Source organism: Staurois parvus, unplaced genomic scaffold (assembly GCF_062004578.1).
Source record: "Staurois parvus isolate SC_StPar_1 unplaced genomic scaffold, SC_StPar_1.0 ptg000018l, whole genome shotgun sequence".
In the NCBI taxonomy this organism is placed as follows: domain Eukaryota; kingdom Metazoa; phylum Chordata; class Amphibia; order Anura; family Ranidae; genus Staurois; species Staurois parvus.
In genome coordinates this window covers 23,725,692-23,747,500 of record NW_028317814.1, presented here as the reverse complement: position 1 = coordinate 23,747,500, position 21,809 = coordinate 23,725,692, and the positions used below count along the sequence as shown (strand labels likewise).

Genomic DNA, 21,809 nt, shown 5'->3' with positions numbered 1-21,809 from the left:
CCTTCACACTTTAGGGGGGCAACTGTGGGTAGTAGGAGTCAAAAATGTCTTGGAGTCACAGGGAGAAAAAAGTGCCCCATGTTTGGTTTTAGGGAGAAGAATAATGCCCCAACATTTGTTTTGTTTCCTTGTGCTAGTGGGGTTTAGATGTTTGCAGCTTTTTTTCAATAGTCCTATCTATACCTATAGCAGCACAGAAAGTTTTTTTCTATTATATTAGTGCTCCAACATTGGTGTCAGTGAAAGAAATAGTGCCCCATTGTTGGTGTCAGTGGAAGGAATAGTGTCTCGTATCAGTGGAAGGAATAGTGCCCCAAGGGCCGGATAAAGGCAAGCAAAGGGCCGCAGTTTGGAGACCACTGATCTACAAAGTTGGTCGGAATAATAAAGACAATCAAGAGATAAAAAAAGGTGAGCTACAATAAAGCTGAGGTTTAGGTTTGGCACTTTTTACAGTTACATTGGTCCAGCTTGAAACAATGCAAGTATGTGCCGTACCTGTGGAATATCGGTGTAAGCTGGCAACCAATATAGTAGGCATCGCTGCTTTAGTGATCTTCTTTAGCTTCTGGGTCTGGCTGAGTGGCTGCCCTGCTACTTACTTGAACACGGGGAGATCGCAGCCGGTCAGGGAACCCGGGCAGACCGCAGCCGTTCAGGGAACCCGGGCAGACCGCAGCCGTTCAGGGAACCCGGGCAGACCGCAGCCGTTCAGGGAACCCGGGCAGACCGCAGCCGTTCAGGGAACCCGGGCAGACCGCAGCCGTTCAGGGAACCCGGGCAGACCGCAGCCGTTCAGGGAACCCGGGCAGACCGCAGCCGTTCAGGGAACCCGGGCAGACCGCAGCCGTTCAGGGAACCCGGGCAGACCGCAGCCGTTCAGGGAACCCGGGCAGACCGCAGCCGTTCAGGGAACCCGGGCAGACCGCAGCCGTTCAGGGAACCCGGGCAGACCGCAGCCGTTCAGGGAACCCGGGCAGACCGCAGCCGTTCAGGGAACCCGGGCAGACCGCAGCCGTTCAGGGAACCCGGGCAGACCGCAGCCGTTCAGGGAACCCGGGCAGACCGCAGCCGTTCAGGGAACCCGGGCAGACCGCAGCCGTTCAGGGAACCCGGGCAGACCGCAGCCGTTCAGGGAACCCGGGAAGACCGCAGCCGTTCAGGGAACCCGGGAAGACCGCAGCCGTTCAGGGAACCCGGGAAGACCGCAGCCGTTCAGGGAACCCGTGAAGATCGCAGCCGTTCAGGGAACCCGGGAAGATCGCAGCCGTTCAGGGAACACTGCATTTTCTAAAAAAATTCAGTATTCTTTGATTGCACCAGGTAGAGATCATGACATCACTCATCCTCTCCACCTCATCCAATCCTTGTTTCCTGAAGGTTGCATATGCCAAGTGAGCATTCTGTGTTCACCATGCAGCAGGGCGGCCACTTGGCATGGGACCCAGAAGCTAGTGGAGATCACTGTGGGAGAGGTGCCTATTGCAGTGATTTCCAGCTTACACAGGGATCCCACTAGTATGACACATACATACTTACATTGATCCAAGCTGGAATAATGTGACTATGTAAAACGTGTCATAACTAAACTTTAGAATTAGATGTATTTAAGGTCTGTTGCACACGGGAGTACAAAATGCTGTTTTTTACTGATCTAAAATGAGATGCATTGTGGTCTATAGAACATTCCACACCGCTGATCAGTAATAAAGCATTGAGTACAGAGCAGTAAAACAAAAATAGAAGATTTCTCATTTGAGTGCAGCAATTTACTCGCATCCGCGTGTTTACGAGAATAAATCTGAGTATATTACAATACTGGCAACGAAGAAGAATTTTACTCAGCTAAACGCTTACACATCTTTACTTGCCTATACTCAACATTACTTGGGTCTTTACACACGGTTGTTGGCCCCTTGCACATGGGTGCCACACCTTCCTAAATAAATCAGTAAATTATGATGCCCATGTGCAAGGAGCCTAAGGGCTCATGTACACTGCAGCTGATAAACTCACGTTTAGGAGCTTTTCTGCGTTTTTTTCAGCAGCCCCTGAACTCTAATTTAAACAACAACCGTGAAGTCCATCAATAAGTCCATAAACTATTACCCCTAACTACCCTAAAACAACATCATAGTGAAAAATAGTTCCAACTGTTCAAAATTCTTCCAACGATGTCCCAGATGCATATACCTCCGGTTCCTGTGTGCGTCTTGACGTCACTTCCCTTGACGCGTTTCATCATCGACTTAATCATAAAGGGTATGATACCCCTTATGATTAAGTTGATGACGAAACGCGTCAAGGGAAGTGACGTCAAGACGCACACAGGAACCGGAAATTGACCGGTGGCCATTTTGGAGAGGGGAAACGACTGATCTGGAATACCTGGACGTGTTTTCTGTTTATCCTTACTATAAGTAGAAGTGCACACCAGTTTGCAATTTTTTTGTGGCACTGAAGGGTGATTCACACGCACAGTGTTTTTCACTGATTGCTTCACGTTTTTTTTCAAGTTTTTCACTATTTTTCACAATTATTCACTGTATCAATTGCGTGGAATGAATTGAATTTATGTTGTACAAAAGATATTGCACTATGTGATATTTCTTTTTTTGAGGTATATGCATCTGGGACATCGATGGAAGAATTTTGAACAGTTAGAACTATTTTTCACTATGATGTTTTAGGGTAGTTAGGGGTAATAGTTGATGGACTTCACGGTTGTTGTGAAAATTCGATTTTATTTATTTTGTTTAAAACACTTTCACATATATAATTTGTTACACCTTCAGGGGAGGGTGTTGTTTGTGTTGTGGGGGAGTTTAGTTGTATTTGTTTTGGGAGGTGGTTTTTGATTGAAATAATCCAGTGAACTCTCCCTAATGTTTTTCTATGTGTCCATGTACACATCGTCGTTTACAGTCTTAGAAAAGCAGTTGAGTTTTTGAACGCACCAACTTGCATTCAGGAGTAGATTTTAGCAACGTTTCAAAACGCCAAATGTTTGCAAACGGAGCTAACCGTGTTTAGAAGCATTTGCGTTTAGAAGCAGTTTTTTAACTGTTCCATATACAGATGCTGTCCAGAGCCTTTTTTCATCATCAGAAATGCATGCAAAGTGTTTTCCATGTATTCAAATGGACCCGGTACACCAGAGCAGTCAGTTCCAGGTTTTGCGTGAAGGAAAAAATGGCATTATGCTCATGATGGGATCCATAGTGAATACAACCAGAAACAACAGGCCATCTCAACACATACTGCTCTCTCTGCTCTCAAAATGTCTGAAATAGGTAATTTTTTAATGCTTTTCAAAGCATTCTGGGCATTTTGGAAGCTCTCCTCAGGTTATCTTAAAAAAAAAAAAAGCCTCTAAAAGCAAACGCGTATAAACTAACTTTTTTTTAACCTACGTTTTCCAGCAGTCATTTGCCATCGTTCAGAAGAGTTTTCCAAACGTGTTACACAAATGAATAATATTTAAAGTCTATCTACAACTTAACCCACATTTTATTGTGATACCATCAGTCTAGGTCAGTCTATATTGCTTCTCCAAATTATATGTTTTCTCTTACCTGAGCATCCCAGCAACCTCGAACTGCAAAGTCCCGCAACTGCCGTAGGCTTTGTAGGTATCTTCCAGGGTCAGATATCTAGTAAAGGTAACAATATATAGATAAAACAAAGAGAATGCAGAAACTAGCAGAAAAAAAAAAAAATAATATATATATATATATATATATATATATATATATATATATACACACACACATACACATACATATATATATATACATACGCATACATATATACATACACATACATATATATATACACACACATATATACAGTTGCAAGAAAAAGTATGTGAACCCCTTGGGATTACGTGGAGTTTTGCATGAATTGAGCATAAAATGTGCTCTGAACGTCATCTAAGTCACAACAATAGAAGAACACAGTCTGCTGAACATAATACTACACAAACATTAGATGTTGCCATGGTTTAATTGCACATAACATGTAAACATTCACAGTGCAGGGAGGAAAAAGTATGTGAGGCCCTAGCTTAATGACTTCTCCCAGAGCTAATTGGAGCCAGGAGTGAGCCAACCTTGACTCCAATCAGTGTGATGATATTGGATGTGTTGCTGACAGCTGTCCTGCCCTTAAAAAACACACACCTGTTTTGGGTTTACTGGTTTCAAGAAGCACTGTCTGATGTGAACCATGCCTCGCAGAAAAGAGCTCTCAGAAGACCTACGATCAAGAATTGCTGACTTGCATGAAGCTGGAAAGGGTTACAAAAGTATCTCCAAAAGCCTTGATGTTCATGTGTCCACGGTAAGACAGACTGTCTACAAATGGAGAAAGTTTAGCACTGTTACTACTCTCCCTAGGTGCGGTCGTCCTGTAAAAATGACTGCAAGAGCACAGCGCAGAATGCTGCATGAGGTAAAGAAGAATCCCAGAGTGTCAGCTAAAGACCTACAGAAATCTCTGGCACATGCTAACATTTTTGTTGACACATCTACAATAAGGAAAACATGAAACAAGAATGGAGGACATGGGAGGACACCACGGAGGAAGCCATTGCTGTCCAAAAAGAATATTGCAGCACATTTGAAGTTTGCAAAAGAGCACCTGGATGTTCCACAGCACTACTGGCAAAATATACTGTGGACAGATGAAACCAAGATTGAGTTGTTTGGGAAGAACACACAACACTATGTGTGGAGAAAAAAAGGCACAGCACACCAACATCAAAACCTCATCCCCACTGTAAAACTTGGCGGAGGGAGCATCATGGTTTGGGGCTGCTTTGCTGCCTCAGGGCCTGGACGGATTGTTGTCATTGATGGGAAAATCAATTCCAGAGTTTATTAAGACATTTTGCAGGAAAACGTATGACCATCTGTCCACCAACTGAAGCTCCGCAGAGGATGGGTGATGCAACAGGACACTGACCCAAAGCATACAAGTAATTCAACAAAACAATGGCTGCAACAGCACAGAATACGCCTTCTGGAGTGGCCCAGTCAGAGTCCTGACCTCAACCCGATTGAAATGCTGTGGCATGACCTTAAGAGAGCGATTCACACCAGACATCCCAAGAATATTGCTACACTGAAAAAGTTTTGTGAAGAGGAGTGGTCCAAAATGACTCCAGATCGTTGTGCAGGTCTGATCTGCAACTACAGGAAACGTTTGGTTGAGGTTATTGCTGCCAAAGGAGGGTCAACCAGTTATTAAGTCCAAAGGTTCACATACTTTTTCCTCCCTGCACTGTGAATGTTTACATGTTATGTGCAATTAAACCATGGCAACATCTAATGTTTGTGTAGTATTATGTTCAGCAGACTGTGTTCTTCTATTGTTGTGACTTAGATGACGTTCAGAGCACATTTTATGCCCAATTCATGCAAAACTCCACGTAATCCCAAGGGGTTCACATACTTTTTCTTGCAACTGTATATATATATACATACACACATATATATATATATACACACACACACACACACACACACACACACACACACACATATATATATATATATATATATATATATATACACACACACACACACACACACACACACACACACACACACACACACACACACACACACACACACACACACACACACACACATATATATACACACACACATATATATATATATACATACATACACACACACACATACATATATATATATATACACATACACATATACACACACACACACATATATACACACACACATACAGGGGAGGACTGACCATTTGAAAACTCGGGCACTGCCCGAGGTCAGTAGGGGGCCCCATGAGATGCCCCTGGTACCTTTTTCATAGGCTTTTTTGAGTTTGGGCAAGGACACAGGGGCCCCATGATCCCCTATTGCCCGGGGGCCCCATGAGTTGTCAGTCCGCCCCTGATACACACACACATTTTTGTGTAATACAATGTTAACCATTGCATTTTTTCAGATTTCAAATATGTTTTACCATCAACGAAAGTTCTACTCACAGCAGTTTTGTGCCTGGATTCCCATAGGAGGAAGGAACTGTGCAGGCAGCCCTGAGCAGCTGATGCCTCCAGCATTCCTAAAGCTTCTTTCTTTCGTTGCTCATCCTATCATAAGAACATTAAATATGGTTAGTGTGCAATGCGTTGCGTGTGCGGTCTGTCCAGAGATTGCAGCATGTATGTGATTCACCAAAGGCCATATTTAGAGCGTGTGCTGCTCTAGACATATATGAATGCCACCAACCAATTTTCTAAATGTCACACAAATCAAATTCAGTATGATGTCTGGTTCATATGCAAAGTATAAGGCTGGCCACATAAACAGACTTTTTTCACCAACAGAGTTCTCCATCCACACCTGACAGCAGGGATGGACGAATCTCCCGGCTATTGCATTCTACCAGCCAGCATTGGCTACCACCCCCAATTTATGGCCAGTTTAAGAACTTGGAGGGATCCCTACCACACACAGCCATCTAATGAGCAATGGTGGAACCTTCATCCTGAATGGATCTCACATTGTATAAAATCACAGCAAACATTTTTTGCAGTGACAACCCCATCAAAAACCACTCTATAGTAGAAAATATGGATGCTTAGATATTGCAATGCCTGTGGACTGAATGATCAGTAGGCCAGGCTAGCGTCACTTGGGTAAGCAGTCCTAGGTATATGCAAAAAGCATCTTAAAGAAAGTTGTAACTAATAAAAGTCCTCCAAAAAGGCAGAGCTGGATAGGCCCATTACTACAAAAGGGCAGCAGAACTGAAGTGCTATGCTTATACAACATGAGATGCAATACATTTCAGTTACCAGTCCTTAAAATGTGCTGGCTTCTAGGGTAACACCACTCACATTCACCTTACTGTATGTATGGAGGAGCAGGGTCTAGGACATGACTAGAGAAGAACTCCCTCTATCCTCTATTACTTAGGAGGAGGCGTTCTGTAGTCCTCAGAGACAGTAAATATCAGTCAGCAGAGGAAATTCTCAGCTCAAAAGATCTGTCAGGATCAACAGGTTTTTTTTTTTGCACTTATCAAAGAAATATAAACGAAACACTCTCAGTGCAGATCAAAACAGGGCACATAAGAGAAGTTCATTTTTAGAGTTTAAGTTTCTGTACCCCGCAGGTTTTACTGCAGTACAACAAATTCACCAGTAGGTGTTCCCACAGACAAAATCTAGAAATACTACTGGTGCACCAAAGTGAAAATTCAGGCTGCACTTGGCCGAAAACCGAAACAGAAATGGACAGTTTTTAAAAATGAATATAATTTGTAAACTCAATTTTTTTGCAAAAAAAAAATTACTTTAATGTAAAAAAAAAAAACAACAAGAAAAAAACAATTTATATCCCAATTTATGTGTAAAATATGAAAGATGATGTTACACCAAGTAAATGGATACCAAACATGTCATACTTTAAAATTGTGCACGCTTGTGGAATGGCGCCAACCTACGGTACGTAAAAATCTCCATGGGTGATAGTTTAAAAATTTGCACCCAACTGTCCTCTGATCCATTCCACTTAACAGATCCCTTCTGTTTTCTTTTTGGTAGTCCAGATCGGATTGGAGGTAGGCGGGTGTAAATGGACACAAGTCCATTTACACCTGCCGGTCCATAGGGATACACGAACCATCTGATCAGGTCCGCCTGAAAAACTGACAGGTGGATCTAATCGGATTGTCCATGTGAAAGGGGCCTTACATGACAAGACTGGAGGAGACTCATTACTTACCTCAAACAGGCTTAGGACCTTTGCCAGACAATACTGTATAGATCCCTGGAGACCCTTAAACATAAAAAGAAAGTTGTATTATCAATTAAATATTGGGAATGTAGGTTAAAATATACTTAAAACTATCTGCACACAAATTCTCATAAAAATAAGATATATAATAAAAGTATATAAACAGGATTTTATCATTAACTAAAAACAAAGAAATACTTGCAAAAAGATCAATAGATGCCAAGATACATGCATCTGCATTACTATGTAAATCCTGACTTTTCTTGCATGCCTCCTATAAACAGTCCATCTAATAACCCAAGAAATGTGTGTCCATGAGCACAGAATCATTACTTAGAGAAATCACCTAAATTGTATCTAAACCCAAAAACAATATTTAATATTATTGCAGCTTACCCGTTCTTAGATATGGTGGCTGCATTGGCTTTCATTTTTTAGGCATTTTATTTATTTTCACCTGGTGTTCCTGCAAACAGACTTCCTTTCCCTTTATGTCTATACTCTATTTCTTTTTTTTTTCCATTTTATCTTTTATTAAATTTTCTTTTAAGAAAAAAATACCTTACAAAACCATGATAAATCTTTTTACATTTTACATATAAACTTTATCCCCATCACACCTCTGTCCAATCTCATCTTATCCTCTCTTTCCCCTTCTATTAATCTAGTCATACAGTTGTGACCAAAATTATTCAACCCCCACTGAAATTGAGTGTTTTGGCCAGTTTGACATTGCTTTTGATCATTCAGTCATCTTGCTTACATTTACATTAAAGAGGCACTTGTAGGTCAGACAAATATAACATAACAGTTATAATGAAATAACCACAAATGTCTTTTCTGTGCTCACAGCATTATCAGTTTTATTCAACCCCCAAGTGACATTCAATCTTAGTACTTAGTACAGCATCCTTTTACAGTTATAACAGCTTTTAAACGTGAAGCATAGCTTGACACAAGTGTCTTGCAGCGATCTACGGGTATCTTCGCCCATTCTTCATGGGCAAAGGCCTCCAGTTCAGTCACATTCTTAGGCTTGCGCACTGCAACTGCTTTCTTTAAGTCCCACCAGAGGTTCTCAATCGGATTTAAGTCTGGTGACTGCGATGGCCACTCCAAAATGTTCCAGCCTTTCCTCTGCAACCATGCTCTAGTGGACTTGGAGGTATGCTTGGGATCATTGTCCTGTTGAAAGGTCCAACGTCTCCCAAGCCTCAGGTGTGTGACGGACTGCATCACGTTTCCATCCAATATCTCCTGGTACTGAAGAGAATTCATGGTACCTTGCACACGCTGAAGCTTCCCTGTACCTGCAGAAGCAAAACAGCCCCAAAGCATGATTGACCCTCCACCATGCTTCACAGTAGGCAAGGTGTTCTTTTCATCATAGGCCTTGTTCTTCCTCCTCCAAACATAGCGTTGATCCATGGGCCCAAACAGTTCTAATTTTGTTTCATCAGTCCACAGAACACTATCCCACAACTTTTGTGGTTTGTCCACATGGCTTTTGGCATACTGCAGTCGACTCTTCTTATTCTTTGGAGACAGCAAGGGGGTACGCCTGGGAGTTCTGGCACGGAGGCCTTCATTACGCAGTGTGCGTCTTATTGTCTGGGCTGAAACTTCTGTACCCACATCTGACAAATCTTTTCTCAGTTCCTCAGCAGTCACACGGGGACTTCTCTCCACTCTACGCTTCAGGTAGCGCACAGCAGTCGAAGTCAGCATCTTCTTTCTGCCACGACCAGGTAGCGTTTCAACAGTGCCCTTTGCCTTGAATTTGCGAATGATGCTTCCTAAGGTGTCTCTTGGTATGTTTAACATCTTTGCAATCTTCTTATAGCCATTGCCCTTCCTGTGAAGAGAAATCACCTCTTCTCTTGTCTTCCTGGACCATTCTCTTGCCTTCACCATGTTTGTAACCACACCAGTAAATGTCTAGAAGGAGCTGAGTATCACAGTCATTTTAAAGCTGCCTAATTGGTGCTTATTATGCTTGATTGCTGCTCGGTGACATCCACAGGTGTTTTCAATACCTGATGGAAAGCACCTGTATGAACCTCTGTTCTTCAGAGTGGTAGTCTTTAAGGGGTTGAATAATTGTGGCAATGAAGAAACCACATAAGAACCATTTACTACTGTATTACATAAACAATTGATGTCATTTTAGTTGCATTTGGGTAGTTACAACGTCCTTGTAGGATTTGATTCTGAATACAATTCCAAATGTACACTATAGTCCCTAAACCCCTTTACAGCATTGGGGGTTGAATAATTTTGGTCACAACTGTATATATAGATCATCTATACTCTATTTCTGGGGTCAGCTGTCACACAGGCTGGACTTTATCTATGTCTACCTTTGTTCATCTCCATTGCATGACTACATGGAGGATTGATGGGATTAGTGGTTTATACAAGAAAGAGTCCTTTCTTCTAAGCACACAGAAGTGACAAGGACACTGCATTACTAGAAAGATCAGCAGGTATTTTCTGTACGTGCTGAAAACTAATGCAGCCATCACCTCCAAGGACTAGTAAGCTGCAATATATTACATTTTTATTTGATTTTGATACACTTTAACCACTGTAGTCCCAGAGCCATTTTTTTTATTTTTTTGCACACATTTAAAAATCAATTTGGGTCTGAAGATTACTAAAACATTTTAAGAAAGGAGACATCCTAAAGAATAAAATAGTGGTAGATCCATTTTTTTTGTCACACGATATTTGTGCAACAGATTATGAAAAGCAAAACTTCAGTAAGAAATACACTACAGTTATGTTTAGGGAACATATCCTTTTTTTTTTTTTTTTTTTTTTTTTTTTTTAAGTAAAATATAAAAAAAAAATGAAGTTGTTCAGAGGAAATATATACCCAGCATGTCAAGCCTTAAAATTGGGTGCTCCCAAAATGGCAATAAACTTCAATATCTCATATTTTCTAGAGATGATGCTTTAAAAGCCCCTAGAGGGGGGGTCAGCAAATAGTAGATCAAGATCTACCAGTGGATCTCGACCAGGTGACTGGTAGATTATGGTCAGGGTTTGCAGATCCACCATCCCAGAGCATCAGACTGCAATACAGAGGGACTACTTGTAAAGATGGAGCTGTAGTAGGGAGCAAGAGTGGCATGAGCCAATGTCTCCTCTGTAGTGCCGGCTCCTATGCCCTGCCATGGTTGGTGGGTGTAGCACCTGCCAAGCATGACCCATCAAGTGAATGAGGCTGCTCTGCAAGTGCCCTTTAGTACAGCAAGCAAGGGGTTAAAGCAGGCAGCCTTGTGTTACTTTCTCCCGACCTATTTTAACCCCTTGGACCTCGCAGAAGCATGCAGTTACAGTGGGCACTTGCTGAGTGGCCCCATTTACTTGACTGGGTCTCGATTGCCAGGTGGTGGCACCTACCAAAAGCAACAGGGGATGTAATTCTTGCTGCGGCATGTGTACACCTTTGGCTGGTGCCTCAACAGCTAAAAGGGGTAGGGATGAGGGGTATGTAAAACTATTACTCAATTGCAGGGATTTTCCATCCCCCAAATTTACATGTCAATGAGCCCTAAGAGTGCAACTGCCAAATGCAACCAAGGGCTCATTCACAAGTGCATCAGGCACTGCTGCTCCTCTGCAAAGTGATCTGTGTGTTTGACAGATTGTAAGGAGGCGATATGTTGCCTCCTCACCACTGGATTTAAACCCATGATTGCCGTGAAATGCAGGCGATTGTGACATGGTAATACAGCATTTAGAGGTTTAAATCAGATGTGAGGAGGCAACACTGGGCCCGGTGATCTTTAACTAATCCCGTGTTGTTCAGGTGGATCGCCACCTCTTTAAGGTTGCCTACCCCTGCCCTAGAGATCATTAGTTTAGATTTAACCATTTCTATACCGGGCACTTTTACCCCCTTCCTGCCCAGGCCATTTTTCAGGTCTCAGCGCTCTCACACTTTGAATGACAATTGCGCGGTCATACAACATTGTACCCAAACTAAAATTTTATCATTTTCTTCCCACAACTAGAGCTTTCTTTTGGTGGTATTTAATCACCGCTGGGGTTTTTATTTTTTGCTAAATTAACAAAAAAAGACCGAAAAGTTTGAAAAAAAACCCCCACGTATTTCTTTGTTTCTGTTATAAAAGTTTGCAAATAAATAATTGTTCTTCATAAATTTAGGCCGAGATGTATTCTGCTACATGTCTTTGGTGAAAATAACCCAAATTAGGATGTATTTTTTAGTTTGTAGGAAAGTTATAGAGTTCACAAACTATGGTATAGATCTGAATATTGATCAATCCTGAAGTACTGACAGCCAATCTAATTTCTTGAGGTCCAAGAATGTCAGAACAGTACAGATATCCCCCAAATGTCCCCTTTTTTCAAAGTAGACAGTCCAACGTACTTCATAAGAGGCACGGCGAGTTTTTTGAAGTTGTATTTTTTTGTCAGAATTTTTCAGAAAATGAAAAAATTAAAAAAAATTTAACTTTTTTTTTTTTTTTTTAACATACTGTCACCAGTGCAGTACAGCATCATCATATAACTGGCATGGTGGTGATCAGGGACACTGACTGGTGACAGTATGAAAAAAAAAAAATTTAACTTTTAAGATTTTTTTTTTCATATTTCACTATGACCAAAGTAGTACAATGTTACCATAGTAACATTGTACTGCTTTGGGGAAGTGATCAGTATTTTTTTTTTTTACACAATTTGCTTATAGCAAAGAATTACTTTGCTATAAGCAAGCATTTACCTGAATGACATCGATTCATTCAGGGCTTTTTTTTTCTGCTTAGCTGTGATTTGGCCATGGCTAATCACATGACACAGCTGGGCTGTGATTGGCCCAGCTTGTGCATGTGATCGCTGTGACCACACAGCTAGGCACACTAGTATACAATGGATGGCATGAATGAGTGGCTCTGCAGGAGCGCAAACTGTGCATGCCCGGGAGGACTCTATATGGCGTCCACCAGGAACGCTGAGGAATTTTGCCGGCCGCCATCTGGCCATATGCCGGGTGGGTAAAGGTTAACCATAAATAATGGACCTAGAGTTATTACTCTCATTTTGGTGTTTGTGGTGATATATAACATGTGTAGCACAATCAATGATTTTGTGCATAGGCACCCCTGGCACGTGCATTTATGTGCATGTTATGTGGGATGTTTCTTAAAACACTAAACTTTTTTTTCCCCATCACATAGGGGACAAAAGTCCCCTATGTGATGCATTTTTGGTAACACATTTTATGAAGGGGCTAAAAAAACGAAAAAAACAAAAAACACCTTACAGACGTGATAAAAAACATTTTTCGCCAAAAAATATTTTCTTTTTTTTCCAAAAAATATTTTTTTTCAAAAACTTTTTTTGTTTTTTCGTTTTAAGAAAACACCCCAAGGGTTACAATTAAAACTTAATATGGAATAAATGATGGATGCATTCTGAAAGTTTGAACCTGGCTAACAAACACAGATATGCCTAAGGGCTTGTTTCAGGCTGAGGCCTGGTACATTCACCTACTGCAAATATGTACATCCCTGAAGAAGACAATTACACAAAGATTACTGTAGATAGATGGCATTATACAGTCAACATTCAATTATTACTTACCCCTGTAATGCTTTCTCCCTCCTTGGCCTCCCCTTGGCACTCCTCCTTTAGGCTATCAAAGACTACAGCTTTACAGCAGCTTCCAGAGGCTGACCAAGGGGGCCGAATAAACAGCCAGACAAAGGGGTATGCAGAAGAATTCAGCTTTTCAGTTAAGGCAAAAAAGCGGGAGGCCTTTAGCCCATTCACCTCAGCTCGGCCATCATCTGACATAGACACTTAATAAAAAAAAAAAAAAAAAAGTGTTTATTTTATTTATTTAATGACATCTATACTCAACAATGAAATAAGTCAATTCACTAAAAAAATGCGTTATTTACCAAATGCTTGAAATATTTATGTTTTGTGATATTTAGCACTTAAATTTTGTGTTATTTTTTTCACATTTTTTTTTTTGCAGGCTAACATTGTACCAGAATGCACACAGCGACACTGTGAAACTATGAAAACATTGTAGTGTGCTTTCATTCACAAAATGAGCTCCCTCTGATGAAATGTTGCAATTTATTTTCATTCCTCAGCTCAGAGGAGAACATTTTTACACTGATACATTATATACTTTTCACTTTCTGGCCAGTGCAGAGTTCCTCTAATTGTTATTTTGTACATTTCTAAAATACGGCAAACACCTGGTGATAAATAACGAATGTGTGCGTTTATTAATGAATTGACTTTAATGATTTATCTAATTTTTTAACTGGCTACCGCGTTTCGAGGACACAACCTCTTCCTCAGAGCCAACTTGGCTCTGAGGAAGAGGTTGTGTAGCCAGTTGCTCATCCAGGGTTCCATCGTATGGACTCAGATGTTGTTTGGATCATAAAGCTTGTTCAGTTTGACATGCCTGTGTTATTATGTCCATTGTGAGTATGATACCTATTTTTGTTTCTAGATCTTACATTTGATAATTTACTTTGATGAATTGAATCTTATTATCTCATGCAATAATTTATGCAAATTTGTCACGTGACCCTGTTATCGCATGTGGTAACCTTTAGTGAATGGGACCCCTTTGTGCCAAATATTTAACAAAAATAAATTCACAACAAACTAGTGACATCACCAAGTGTTGAACCTGGCTATTTTTTAAGGAATGTCCCATCTAGCTGCCATTTTTTTCTTACTCCCAGGCAACTTGCCTTAAAGCACTAATACAGATGTTGTTCTGCCAGCACTTTCAACTCCTCCTCTTCTACATGTGCCACCAAAGGAAACTGCTTCTTATGGTGGCACACATGCAGCCATGCTTCCTAAGCCTTGCTGTGTGCATCTATTGATGCACACAGTGTGGGATGGCGCCACTCACGTTCTTTGCCTACAGGATTCGATTGGCAGTAGCCAATGGCTTCCACTGCTGCCTCTGTGCTCTGTGAGAGAGGGAAGAGCCACTGCACATGGACACAGCACTGGATTGAGTGAGGACTTCCCATACGGAAGAAAAATATATTTGAAACATATTTTTAAAATATTCTTATCAAATATATTGCCATATATTTGAAATGCTACAATTTTGCCCATATTCAATAAATTTCAATTTTTTTTAAAATAAATATATATATATATATATATATATATATACATACACACACACACACACACACACACACACACACATATAAACACACACACTGCGTTTTTATTACAAAATATTACAAATATTTATAAAAATACATTTCAAATATACTGTATGTCTTTAAGAATGCAAATCTACATTTTTGGAATGCATTTACAAATTTATGTAAAAATATAAGCTAAAATGACTTTATGTTAAAAACATATTTTAAATATATTTTTCAGATTTTTTTAACATACAAAAAAGTCATTTTAACATCTTTTTACAAATATTTGCAAATGCATTGCAAAAAATGTAGATTTGTATTTTTAAAGACATCCAGTATAATTGAAATGTATTTTTAAAAATATTTTTCATATATTTTGTAATTAAAATGCATGTCAACATGCAGTGTGTGTGTGTATATATATATATATATATATATATATATATATATATATATATTTATATTTTGAAATATATTGAATATGGCCGAAAATATAAAAAATATTCTTCCCAAATATATTGACATATATTTGAAATGCTACAATTTTGGCCATATTAAAAAAAAATAAATAAAAATAATATATATATATATATATATATATATATATATATATATAAAAATTCTTTTTTTTATACAATATCTATATATTTATTGAAATATATTGAATATGGCCAAAATTTAGCATTTCAGATATATAGCAATATATTTGGGAAGAATATTTTTTAAATATATTTTTCTTACATGTGGGTTATGTAAGCATTGGGGGGTGGGGGGCATGAATCTTGAAAAGCTAGCTGTTTGGCTGCTAGGTTTCACTACTTTACAAGTCACTGACCTGAGATATGTATGCAGATCAAGAGAGCAAAAGAAAAGTTTGAAGATCTAAGCTACATAAACCCCTTCCCGCCGGCGCCTCCCAACCCTTTAAGAGTTTCAGAAGCCAGGAGGCGGGAAGGGCGGGGTTTAGGGATCAAGTGACCGCCATGGCGGTCACATGATTGGGAAAGGTCCTGAACGAAGGAGCAGACTGGGACCTTTCCGTGAGTACCGGACATGTGTGCTGGGAGCGCTCTCAGCACATATGTTTTTTCTTACCTGAACGCAAATGTGCGGCCGCTCGGCGTCTAGGCCCAGACGCGGGAGGCCGCACATTTGTGTGTGGCCGGCGTAAAGGGGTTAAGGGATGTGCTCTGGTGTGCTGGATCTTGGTCTGAACCCACCTAAGGGATCCCACCAGGAATCTGTAACTGTACTTGGCCAATCATCTGCTGAGGCATTCCCCACCTCGTAACCATATGCATACACACTCCTCCTATGCCAAAACCATGGACATTACCATGCAGTTGCCACCTTCCCTTGAAGCTATAACATTCTCCATTCTCCTTTGGAATGTGTGGGCCCATTTACCCAAAAGAGCACTTGTGAGGTCAGGTACTGACGTTGGATGAGAAGACCTGGCTCAAAATCAGTGTTCCATTTCATCCCAAAACATGTTCAGTATGGCTGAAGTCAAATGTTTTTGTGGGCCACCACAGTTCCTCCACACCAAACTCCTCAAACCATGTCTTTATGGAGCTGGCTGTGTACACAGGGGCAGAGTCATAATGGAACAAAAAAAAAGAAAAAAAGGACTTCCTCAAACTGTTGTTACAAGGCTGGAAGAGCACCTTCAGTCTAAAATGTCTTTGTATGCGCTCACATTAACAATACCTTTCACTGGAAACTCTAGAACTCAATTTAAAGGGGTGTCCAAGGTTGGAAATATAGGTAGGTGTGATGGAGAAATGTTCACAAACGTTTGGCCGTATAGTGTACATGGGTAAATAATGACACAGCGAGGCACTTACAGCCCTCATTATACAAGTACGCGATTCCCAGCTTCACACAAGCTTCAAAGTTCCCACATTCTGCTGCCCTGGAAAAATGAGAAGGAAAAGTCGTCATTACTACTTTAGCTGTCAAAAGGTCCCCCTTTGGAAGAGTTCCCCTCAGCTACACTAATATATATATGGTTCAGTCTGTCTCATCAGGAGATAAGACATGGACATTTGAACAAGAGGAGGATCAGAGAGGACAGGATCAAACAGCCTTTTTATACAATGCAGAGTATTAACCCCTTAGGTTCCACAGTGAGTATAACAAGCATGCTTTACTGCATATACAGACTGATTTTACTGTTGTGGGTTTAGTAACACTTTAAAGTGTTAGTTCACCTTTACAGAAAATGTAAGGCGATCTGACATTGGACCCCCTCCCCATCCTCCCCCGGTCCCGTTGTACTTCAGTCTCTCAATCCTGCACTGTCAGGCACTGGCATGCCGTTCTGCTGGACTTGAAAGTCCGGAGGATTTCTCTCCTTCTTGCAGTGCTAACAGGACGGGCTAGATGGATTCTGTCCACCTGACAGTGCTGACCAATTAGAATCCCTCTGGTCTGTACAGGCTGAAAAGTGGGTATTTTAAATCCCCAGACCGGTAGAGCAGCATGCTGGTGCAGAATCACGGTACTGAAGTACAGCAGGAAATTGGGAGATGGAAAGGGAGTCCAGTGTTAGGACACCTTACAGATTTTCTGTAAAAGATGAACACTTTAAACTAAGGTCTCTGAAGACACAAGGCCAAAGAATGAAGCTGGATGAGAAGCGTTTCAATCTTACACTGTGCAAGGGGTTCTTTACTGTTAGAGCAGTAAGGATGTGGAACTCCCTTCCACAGTTAGTGATGTCAGTGGACAGTGCCCTAAACTCACACAAACCCATTGAATTGGGTGGACCTGAGTCTTTATTCAAACTTACTATGTAATCTTTCCTTCTGCTGACAACTCTAAATTTTGAAAATGCAATCACAAGCTGTCTTTGACACTGGTCACCAGGGAAAGGAAAAAAAAAAAAAAAAAAAAAAAAAAAAAAAAAAAAAAATCGCAAGGGTGAGTCTCTTCAGCAGAGACAGCCGCAATATAAACTCCACAGGGTTTTCTAATCCTTTGACACCATCTTCAAAAAAATGTTTTGCCTTCACATACACTTGGGAGTCCCGAAAAGAAATAAAGAAGCAGCAGGGGACTCAGCAGTCCACACTCCAGTCATAAATGAAAGATCACTTTGGGGTGGGTGGAACTTACAGTACCAATAGAGAAAGATTTTATAGGCAAGGGCTCATTATCCACATTTACCTTTCAAAGAGTTGCAGGTTTTCAGGAGAAGGCCACACATCTTGAAAACAGGCTCGGGCCCAAACACTGCTGTGAGTGTCCACCAGGGACCTCAAGTGAGGATGAACCTGGAAAACAGCAAAACCATACAAATTAATCTGAACCTTTCACCCTCCCAGCTACATTAAAGAATACGTAAACCCAACATTTCATATTCCAGATATGTGCCTGCTGTACCACAAACATGCAAGAAAAAGTATCCTGTCCTTTTTGTAAAATCCCCGGTGTTCCTGCCAGTCATTCTCCTTTCCTATTAAAACGGTCCACACTAGGCATGAGAGGACACAGCATAGTCAGCTCTCTAGCTGTGCTGAGAACTCAGCCTGTTCTCCTCCAATGATCAGACTTAACCTGACATGCGCCTGCCCGCCTCGCACAACCATTCACTGGGAAGACCAGTGTGCTGCTGTTCCCCCAACCCCCCCCCCCCCCCGGGTCTCTGAGCTCCTTATGCAGCTGAGAACAGAGGGTATGTGATCACCTTTAAAAAACAATAAAAAGGAGGAAAAAACAAAAAACAAACAAAAAAAAAGAGGAAAAAAAACAAAAACAAAAAAAGGAGAAAAACAAAAACAAAAAAAGGAGGAAAAATAAGGGAATTTATACAATTTTTTTTAATACCTGTACACAACTGTTTTGCCTTTCATTTCTGTTTTAAACTGAATGGATTGTTTTACAAGCTGAGGGCTTACATATACTTTGAACAAAGATGTGACACACATAGTGTCTTACTGGTTAGCGCATCTGGAGCCCTAGGTTCAAATCCCAGCTAGGGCACTATCTGCATGGAGTTTGCGTGTTCTCCCTGTGCTTGTGTGGGTTTCCTCCCACACTCCAAAAACATGCTGGTAGGCTGAGTGACTCCCCTCTATCCTGATCTTGTATGTATGAATGTGAGGTAGTGCCCTTAGATTGAGGTCAGGGACTGCTATGACTATGCAGTATGTAAAGTGCTGTGTAAATAGTGAGCGCTTTATAAATACCTAGAATAATGGAAAGTTCATAGTCTTACATTTCGCATAGAGAGGATATCTGTTGCAGGCAGGCATTCCAGGATATACAAGAGGACATCTTCTGGAAGGTTGAGCAGCGTTAGCAGGCGCGGACGTCGTTTCACCCTCCGCTTGGGTGGGACAGTAAAGCATTTTGAGCAGCGACAGTGCAGGACTGTATGAAGAAAGAAAGAGTATGAGAAGGCTGAGCTATGAAGCGGATATTAAAAAGGATAACTAAACCTGAACTAGCAGTCAGCGCACACATCATGAACATTGGCAGAGCAGTAGCTGTATGATAGGCTGGATTCACACACATGTCAGCACATAGCCAACCAGCATGTCCTAGGATGACAACACTGCTCCTGCAGAGGCACAAGCTGTCAATGTTGTCACCTGGGACACAAGAAAAAACAAAACAAAAAAAAGGACCTACTAAAGTCACTATGCAATCAGCAATCCGCTTACATGCATTCTCCATCCTTGGTCACCAATCCTTAGGAAGGATGTGCATGAACTGGAGAGAATCCATAAAAAGGACAACAGAACTAATAAAGAGGCTGGAAAACCTCAGTTATAAGGAATGATTACAAAAGTGAACATTCTCTCTGGAGGAGAGATGCTTAAGGGGATAAGACTGCAGTGTAGAAAACTTTCAATGGTGATAGTAGCACTGGGGGAACCCCATAGACAACCAGCATGTCCCAGTAAGCCGCTTTGACCTAGAGCATTAAAGTGTAACTAAACCCAGGACCCTGCATTCACTATATCCGGTCTCCCGGACCCTGCATTCACTATATCCGGTCTCCCCGGACCCCGCATACACTGTATCCGGTCTCCCCGGACCCCGCATTTACTATACCCGCCTCCCCGGACCCCGCATTCACTATATCCGGTCTCCCCGGACCCCGCATTCACTATATCCGGTCTCCCCGGACCCCGCATACACTGTATCCGGTCTCCCCGAACCCCGCATTTACTATATCCGGTCTCCCCGGACCCCGCATTCACTATATCCGGTCTCCCCGGACCCCGCATTCACTATATCCGGTCTCCCCGGACCCCGCATTCACTATATCCGGTCTCCCCGGACCCCGCATTCACTATATCCGGTCTCCCAGGATCCCGCATTCACTATATCCGGTCTCGCAGGACCCCGCATTCACTATATCCGGTCTCCCAGGACCCCGCATTCACTATATCCGGTCTCCCAGGACCCCGCATTCACTATATCCGGTCTCCCAGGACCCCGCATTCACTATATCCGGTCTCCCAGGACCCCGCATTCACTATATCCGGTCTCCCCGGACCCCGCATTCACTATATCCGGTCTCCCCGCACTCACTATATCCGGTCTCCCCGGACCCCGCATTCACTATATCCGGTCTCCCAGGACCCCGCATTCACTATATCCGGTCTCCCAGGACCCCGCATTCACTATATCCGGTCTCCCCGGACCCCGCATTCACTATATCCGGTCTCCCCGCACTCACTATATCCGGTCTCCCCGGACCCCGCATTTACTATATCCGGTCTCCCCGGACCCCGCATTCACTATATCCGGTCTCCCAGGACCCCGCATTCACTATATCCGGTCTCCCAGGACCCCGCATTCACTATATCCGGTCTCCCCGGACCCCGCATTCACTATATCCGGTCTCCCCGCACTCACTATATCCGGTCTCCCCGGACCCCGCATTCACTATATCCAGTCTCCCAATACCCCGCATTCACTATATCCGGTCTCCCAGGACCCCGCATTCACTATATCCGGTCTCCCAGGACCCCGCATTCACTATATCCGGTTTCCCAGGACCCCGCATTTACTATATCCGGTCTCCCAGGACCCCGCATTTACTATATCCGGTCTCCCAGGACCCCGCATTTACTATATCCGGTCTCCCAGGACCCCGCATTTACTATATCCGGTCTCCCAGGACCCCGCATTAACTATATCCGGTCTCCCCGGACCCCGCATACACTATATCCGGTCTCCCAGGACCCCGCATACACTATATCCGGTCTCCCAGGACCCCGCATACACTATATCCGGTCTCCCAGGACCCCGCATACACTATATCCGGTCTCCCAGGACCCCGCATACACTATATCCGGTCTCCCAGGACCCCGCATACACTATATCCGGTCTCCCAGGACCCCGCATACACTATATCCGGTCTCCCAGGACCCCGCATACACTATATCCGGTCTCCCAGGACCCCGCATACACTATATCCGGTCTCCCAGGACCCCGCATACACTATATCCGGTCTCCCAGGACCCCGCATACACTATATCCGGTCTCCCAGGACCCCGCATACACTATATCCGGTCTCCCAGGACCCCGCATACACTATATCCGGTCTCCCAGGACCCCGCATACACTATATCCGGTCTCCCCGGACCCTGCATTCACTACATCTGGTCTCCCAGGACCCCGCATACACTATATCCGGTCTCCCAGGACCCCGCATACACTATATCCGGTCTCCCAGGACCCCGCATACACTATATCCGGTCTCCCAGGACCCCGCATACACTATATCCGGTCTCCCAGGACCCCGCATACACTATATCCGGTCTCCCAGGATCCCGCATTTATATATCAAAAAAATAAAAATCCCAGTGGTGAATAAATACCACCA

General features: G+C 42.4%; 1 protein-coding gene across 3 annotated transcripts in view; it reads right to left on the bottom strand.

The window, feature by feature from the left end:
* The window catches only part of CCNF (cyclin F), a 73,397-nt gene that overhangs the window by 28,232 nt on the left and 23,356 nt on the right, over positions 1–21,809 (bottom strand). For all 3 annotated transcript variants that reach the window (XM_089683086.1, XM_089683097.1, XM_089683091.1), the window contains exons 2-8: positions 19,185–19,339; positions 18,134–18,240; positions 16,810–16,877; positions 13,404–13,621; positions 7,776–7,829; positions 6,032–6,136; positions 3,576–3,653 (exon numbers count right to left, since the gene is read on the bottom strand). In XM_089683086.1, the coding sequence (XP_089539212.1) occupies positions 3,576–3,653; positions 6,032–6,136; positions 7,776–7,829; positions 13,404–13,621; positions 16,810–16,877; positions 18,134–18,240; positions 19,185–19,339 (785 nt within the window). The remainder of the gene's footprint in view (positions 1–3,575; positions 3,654–6,031; positions 6,137–7,775; positions 7,830–13,403; positions 13,622–16,809; positions 16,878–18,133; positions 18,241–19,184; positions 19,340–21,809) is intronic.